Source organism: Pteropus vampyrus, unplaced genomic scaffold (assembly GCF_000151845.1).
Source record: "Pteropus vampyrus isolate Shadow unplaced genomic scaffold, Pvam_2.0 Scaffold23, whole genome shotgun sequence".
In the NCBI taxonomy this organism is placed as follows: Eukaryota; Metazoa; Chordata; class Mammalia; order Chiroptera; family Pteropodidae; genus Pteropus; species Pteropus vampyrus.
In genome coordinates this window covers 11,244,742-11,251,570 of record NW_011888804.1, presented here as the reverse complement: position 1 = coordinate 11,251,570, position 6,829 = coordinate 11,244,742, and the positions used below count along the sequence as shown (strand labels likewise).

The 6,829-nt window shown below is 56.3% G+C and overlaps 1 protein-coding gene across 1 annotated transcript in view; it reads left to right on the top strand.

Annotated features, from left to right (window-relative positions):
- GGT5 (gamma-glutamyltransferase 5) overlaps positions 1 to 6,829 on the top strand; it is a 20,070-nt gene that overhangs the window by 8,275 nt on the left and 4,966 nt on the right. Inside the window, exons 2-7 of the mRNA XM_023528138.1 lie at positions 2,853 to 2,983; positions 3,321 to 3,416; positions 3,931 to 4,126; positions 4,748 to 4,905; positions 5,446 to 5,592; positions 6,468 to 6,604. Coding sequence (XP_023383906.1) covers positions 2,853 to 2,983; positions 3,321 to 3,416; positions 3,931 to 4,126; positions 4,748 to 4,905; positions 5,446 to 5,592; positions 6,468 to 6,604 — 865 coding nt within the window. The remainder of the gene's footprint in view (positions 1 to 2,852; positions 2,984 to 3,320; positions 3,417 to 3,930; positions 4,127 to 4,747; positions 4,906 to 5,445; positions 5,593 to 6,467; positions 6,605 to 6,829) is intronic.

Here is a 6,829-nt window from a genome sequence, read left to right as displayed (position 1 = left end):
TCTCCATTTTGTTTACTTCTTTTTCTGGAGCTTTGTTCCGTTCTTTCATTTGGGACATGTTTCTTTGTCTTCTCATTTTGGCTGACTCCCCATGTTTGTTTCTCTGTATCAGGTAGGGCTACTATGTCTCCTGGTCTTAGTAGAGTAGCCTTATGTAACAGGTGTTGTGTGAGACCCAGTGGCACGATCTCCCTGATCACCTGAATGATGTGGTTCAGGTGTGTCCTTTGTATGGGTTGTGTTGTAGTTGAGCCTTGGTTTTTGTTTGCACATCAGAGGAAGGAGCTGTTGTGTGGGGGCTGACCCTGCAAAACAGGATTCACTTTAGCAGAGCTCTAGTGCCTGCTCTGTCCTCCCTTTGGGCGTGTCATCCTCAAATGTGGCCCTGGGTAGTGCTCTGGCTGGGTCTGAAGCTGACCACAAAGCATGTCAGCCCTGGGGCCTCCTGGGGGGGGGGCACTGCTGCAGGCCAAGTTCGGCCATGCCTGTCCCCTGCCCAGGGCCACCTGGCATGAGCCACTAAGCAATCATAGATGGCTGCCACCTGCACTGGGCTGGGAGATGTCTCAAGAAACCAAGCCACATATCGAGACCAGCTGTTGCTAGTGCTGGGCTTGGGGCTACTCAGCAAGAGGTACAGGGCATGCCAAGGCCCAGTGCTGCTTGTTTGGGTTTTGTGAATCTTTGAGAGATTTTAGGAAAATCTGCAGCATGAGCCAAGACAGGCCATTTGTATGAGAAAGCCACTGGAAGTGGCTTAGGTGGGCCTGCAATTTAGGTGGGGCAGGGTCTCAGGGACCCACCAAGGTGGAGTGAAAAGTATTAGCCAGGTTAATGGAAACTCGGATATGGTGGCCACCTGTGTCTGTACATAGGAGAGGGGAGGGCTCAACAAAGAAGCAATGGATTCTACCAGCACTTCTGTCTGGGAGAGAGCTGCCCCTCCAGCCCTTACTCTGGAGCCAGCTCCTCGTCGTATGTCCTTGGCACCTTTTGAGCTGCTGCTCAGAGTGAATTCATCAGCTAGTAAGTCTACATGCGGGCCCTTTAAGAGAAATGCCAGGCTGTCCTTTGTCTCACTCAGCCATTCTGCTGGCTTTCACACCCAGAAGTTGTGGGGACTTCTGTTCTCAGCACTGGAATCCTAGGCTAGGGAGCCTGGTTTGGGGCTGGGACTCCTTACTCTTCCAGGGGAAACTGTGCAGCCAAGATATCCCTCTGGGTTTTTTACTGCCACACGAGCGTGTGGGGCCAGGCTGTTTGCATCTCTACCCCTCCTACTAGTCTTGAGGTGGCTTCTTCTATTTGTCCCCATTTGTTGGACTTCTGTTCAACTGGACTTCAGGGATTCTCAACGAACACATCCACAGTGAAGACTAAGAGAGGAGTCATTTTGAGGACAGAGGTAGAAGGAAAGTAAAAAGTTTAGTTTAGGTCATGTTAAGAGTGAAATGCCTCTTAGATGTCCAGGGGAGGTATCTTGCGGATGGCTGGGGATAAACTGTATGAAATTTAGGGGAGACAACTGGGCTGAAGTTAGGATTTGGGGATAATCAGCATAGAAGTTGAATTTTAAGCTTTGAGGCTGGATAAGGTCATCCGGAAGTTATATTTGCACGAATGCCAAGGACTGAGCCCAAGGCCTCTGAAGTCATGATGTCAGGGTGTTGGGAGGAAAACCAGAGCATAGGGGGTGGGGCAAGTCTTCCGGAAGCTTCATGCAAAAAGCACTCCAGGGCGAGGAAGCAATGGGTCAGGAGAGATGAGGCCTTTGTCTGTGCGATGGGAATTAAAAAAAATTTTTTTTCCCAGTATGTCTTTTAACTTTATGGTGTTTTATTCTTATTAAAAACTTGTGTTTCTCTATGCTTGAGTGTAACAGTCTTAGTTCTCTCATGCTTCTGGCTTTGGGCCCTCTTTCCCATTCCAAGCTTACGTGTGTCCATGTGGTACCTGTGTGTGCCCACGTGCTGGCCCAGAGCAGTGACATGTGGCTCAGGGAAGGGTGTGAGTGCAGGAGAGAATGGCTGAGCCAATGTGCGAGCGGGGTGCTAGGGTCAGAGGTCTCACAGAGTTGGGGAAGGAGACCCAGGTCCACTCCCTCTTTGAGCCTCAGTTTCCCTGTCTGTAGTGGGGAGTTAAATGCTGGCTTTCCAGATGTGCTGAGGAAGATTCCTGGGTGTGAGGGAAGAGGCTGCCTCTGGTGAGCTGTTCAGGGCTGTGCTTCAGGGTTGTTTTCTCAACACAGGCCAATCTGACCAGCACCTCAGAGCCGAAGGGTTCACCCCTTGCTGCCCGTGGACAAATGGGGAGACTAAGGCCAGAGAGCATTTCCATAGACAGTAGGGCCCTGGGAGGGGCTATGGGACCCATCAGTCCAAGCCCAAACCCTGATGGCAGGGGAGGATCTTGGGGTCACCCGAAAAAGTCCAGTCTTAAAGAACTGGGAGCTCATGTGAGATGGGGAATGGCGGCTGCCTAGGCCGGGCTCCTGGGACTGATGAGAGAGATGGAGGGCCTGGCCCAGGCCTGGTTCTGGCTGTTACAAATGAGCCAGTGCCTCTGGGAGGACATAGGGAATAATGGCAGCAGAAGCACTTTGCTAACTGAGAAGCACCTTATATATGGCAAAGGGCATTATAAATGGCATTATAATTCGCAATCTGTAGAGTGCTATGGACCTGTGAGTGGCTGGACTTCATGGGGTAGCCTGGTCTGGTCTTTGATGGTTCGGTGGCAGCAGATGGACCATCCACCTGTCACTATTTCCCAGTGATTGCCAGCCAAGCAAGCCCAGGTCGGGAGGCTGGAGAAGGGGAACTAGGCCCCTTACTCTGTGCCATGTCTTCTAGGGCCATCCTCCAGCAGCAGGGCTCACCCGTGGATGCCGCCATTGCGGCTCTGGTCTGCACCAGTGTTGTCAACCCCCAGAGCATGGGCCTGGGCGGAGGAGTCATCTTCACCATCTACAATGCTACCACAGGTGAATCCATAAGGGAACCCCTTGGGGAGGATAGGCTTGTCCACAAGCACTGATGGCGAGGTGCTTGTAACATCATGAGTGTCTGGCTGAGCCTATTGTGTCCTCCCATGCTCCTTCCTGGGTCTTCTTTGTGCCCTCTGCCCCCTCCCCACCATCTGTGCAAAGCCTTCATGGTAGGTCCTATCTCGAGTATTAGCACAAAGGCCAATTCATGATATGGAGAAGGAAACTGAGGCTCTGAACAGGGCCAGGGACATCTGAGGGGGACCATGGGGTGGGCTGAGTCTGGCCAGCCAAGAGTGACCCTGACCACTGGCACACTCTGCCCTGACTGCAGGGAAAGTGGAGGTCATCAATGCCAGGGAGACAGTGCCCACCAGCCACGTCCAGGGTCTGCTGGACCAGTGTGAGCGGGCCCAGCCACTGGGCACAGGTGAGGCACTGGGAGGGGCCCCTTGGGCTGACCAGAACACCCCCTGAAGGGGCAGTGTATGGACAGGCTGAGACATCCTCACACTGGGGGACAGCAGCTGGGGGATGGGGGGCCCCCACAGAGGTCCTGACCCACTGGGGTTGGAGGAGCTTTCCTGGGGGAGGGGCTTTCTGAGTAGGGAGGGGTGATTCAAGTCCAGCGACCAGCCCAGGCAAAGGCCAGAGGGCTCAGTGGAGATAGGTTGTGGAGGTGAGGGGTCCTCACACCAGTTTGTGCTGGGCCCCATGGGCCTGGCTGTAACTCTGTACAGAGGGCAGTGGGCAGCCACGGGGAGTTCGAGTGGGGAAGGATGAAGTCAGGTGTGAGCTCCAGATAGCTCACTCTGGCTGCCATGGCTGGAGGCAAGGCTGGTGGGGTTCAGTGTAGGAGTGACGGAGAACACTGGTCAGCCCTGGAAGCCACCGGGCTGAGGGACGGCTCGGAGGGAGGAGCGTGACGCTGCCACGCCCTCCAGGGGCCCAATGGATCGGGGTGCCTGGGGAGCTCCGCGGTTACGCGGAGGCCCACCGCCGCCATGGCCGCCTGCCCTGGGCGCAGCTGTTCCAGCCCACCATCAGGCTGCTCCGCAGCGACTACCGCATGCCCCACGTCCTCAGCCAGTTCCTGAACAGCAGCTTCCTGCGGCCTTTCTTGTACAAATCCTCCCTGAGGTGAGCACTGCCCAGTGGGGAGAGGGTGCTGGGGCCCCTTCTCAGCTCCTGGGTTCAGGCCACAGCCTGTCTGAGCCTGGCCCCCACCTAAGCTCCACCTGAGCCCCTGGAAGATGGAGCACCCTTGCATGGCCTGTACTTTACTGTCTCGGTTCAGACCTCTAGGATCTATATGGGAAAACCTAATGGGAGGGGCTCAGGCCAGAGGGGATTGTGCCCAGATGGTGACTCCAAGGGCGTGGATTTGGGCTCTGACACTGCCCTCTGGCCTTGCCCTCCTTCTCACTCTCTCTGAGCTGACAGGAAGGCTTTGGCCATCCCTATTGCCCACCCTGTCAGCCCACTGACTAGGTCCTCCCGGGAGTGTAGGGAGGACAGGCCCTGGCGGGCACGAGCCCTACTGGGGAGCACGCCCGCCCCGGGCAGTGTGATGAGTGAGGTGAGAGGCGACAGCCCCACCCAGTCCTGGAGAATCTGTCCTGCTGATGTCCATCCCAGGCCCTCAGGACCCTGGCCCAGGATTACCTCCCTGTAGGGTTCCAAGGACCCCAAGAGAGCCCCTACAGGAGTGTGACGGCCCTCCGGGACCTGAGCTCACCCTGAGGCTCCCCCCACCCCCAGGCAGCTCTTCTTCAATGGGACAGAACCCCTGAGACCTCAGGACCCGTTTCCCTGGCCTGCCTTGGCCGCCACCCTGGAGACCGTGGCCACGGAAGGCGCAGAGGCTTTCTACACAGGGAGGCTAGGGCAGATGCTGCTGGAAGACATTGCCAAGGAAGGTGAGCCACACTGAGGTCACACAGCCCCTGGCCCTGCCAGAGAAAGCTCTGAGTCTGGGCACTGGGTATTGAGGGCAGGCTCTTCCCCAGGCTCTGTGGAAGTGCCAGCTGCTCCCAGGGCTTGGCAAGGCCATGAGCCCTGTCGTGCCCACCGCTGGCCTCAGAGACTCTGCCTTCAAGGCCCCTGAGGAGCAGAGCCCCTGTAGTCAGGGCCAACAGAGGGGAATTATTGGTGGCCATGGTGGGCCGTGGGGGCTCCTGGGCCTGGAGCTGGCCACCTTCACACTCACAGTGGCTAGCTCGCTTCTCCTACCTTCCCTCCTACCCCCCAGATCTGCCTGCCTCTGGCCCTTGTCCACCCAACCCCTGCTTGTCTCTAAGGCCCATCTCTGATGCCACTGCCCACTGACTCACACTTACCCCTCTGGATCTAGAAGGCTAGGGAACCACAGGAGCCCCACTGTGTGACCAGGGGTCAGTGGCTGTCATGTTCCTCCTTTTTCCCTATCGGTACCTGGAGTTTTCTCCGTCTCACTTCAGGTAGCCAGCTGACTCTGCAGGACCTGGCATCATTCCAGCCAGAGGTGGTGGACGCCCTGGCAATGCCCCTGGGAGACTACACCCTGTACTCGCCACCACCACCTGCAGGGGGCGCAATTCTCAGCTTCATCCTCAACGTGCTCAAAGGTGAGGCCTCCGGCCCAGAGTCCTCCTGCCCTGCTGGGAACCTGAACTTCAAGCCCAGCCATGCCCTCGGGCAGCTATTGCCTTTTCCAGTTCAGCCCCCTCCTCGGATGCAGAAGACAGGGCTGTGGAAATGGGTCAAGATGGTGTGTTCTAGAGCTGGCCTAGGGGCTTTGCTGAAGGGTCTGATGTCATCTACCCACTGTGTCCTCCCCCAGGTAACCTAGTCTCAGAACACAGGAGCAGATAGGCTCCACAGGTGGTGAGCTCTCCATCCAGCATGTGCATCCTGTGAGGCCTGGTCTGGCTTATCGCGGCCTGCAGGGCGGTGAGGGGCGTCCTGGCAATGTCCCGGGCTGGGCTGTGTGAGGCTGGCTGGATTGGTTCCCTGGGACTGCTGTAACACATCACCACGAACCTGGTGGCTTAAAACAACAGAACTTTTATTCTCTCCTAGTTCTGGAGGCCAGAAGTTCAAAATCAAGGTGTCAGCCAGGCCATGTTTCCTCCAGGGGCTCTGGGGGAGAACCCATTCTTTGCCTCTTCCAACTTCTGGTGGCATTCCTAAGTTTGTGGCTGCATCCCTCCAGTCTCTGCCTCCGTGGTCACATGGCCTCCTCCCCTTCTCTGTGTCTGTTTTATAAGGATACATGTGATTACATTTAGAGCCCACCGGATAATCCAGGATAATCCGCTCCTCTCAAGATCCTTAATTTAATCACACATTTTGCCACATAAGGTAATATTCACTCTTTTACCATACATGGTAGTGTTCACAGGTTCTGGGGATTAAGACATAAACAAATCTTTTTTGGGGGACTACAACAGTTAACCCAATACACAGGGTGACCCCCCACCTGTGCCCGCCCCCTCCCCAGGGTTCAATTTCTCTGCGGAGTCAGTGGCCAGACCTGAAGGCAGCGTGAACTTGTATCATCATTTTGTGGAGACACTCAAGTTTGCTGGAGGGTTTAGGTGGCAGCTCTGGGACCCTCGAAGCCACCTAGAGGTCCAGGTGAGGTGGTCTGGGCTGGGCCCAGGGCTCAGCATGAGGGATGGTTAGGCCAGTGGGCGCTCTGTCCATGGACCATGAGAGCCTGGCTGGGTGAGGTGGGAGGGGTGTTATGAGGTTGGTTCTAGAACAGGACAGCCTGGCAGTGGCCCAGGGCAGGGAGGGTGCAGCAGGTCTGGGGACTGGTAGAGACTCTGGAGTGGCAGGTACAGGAAGGAACTGGTGGCA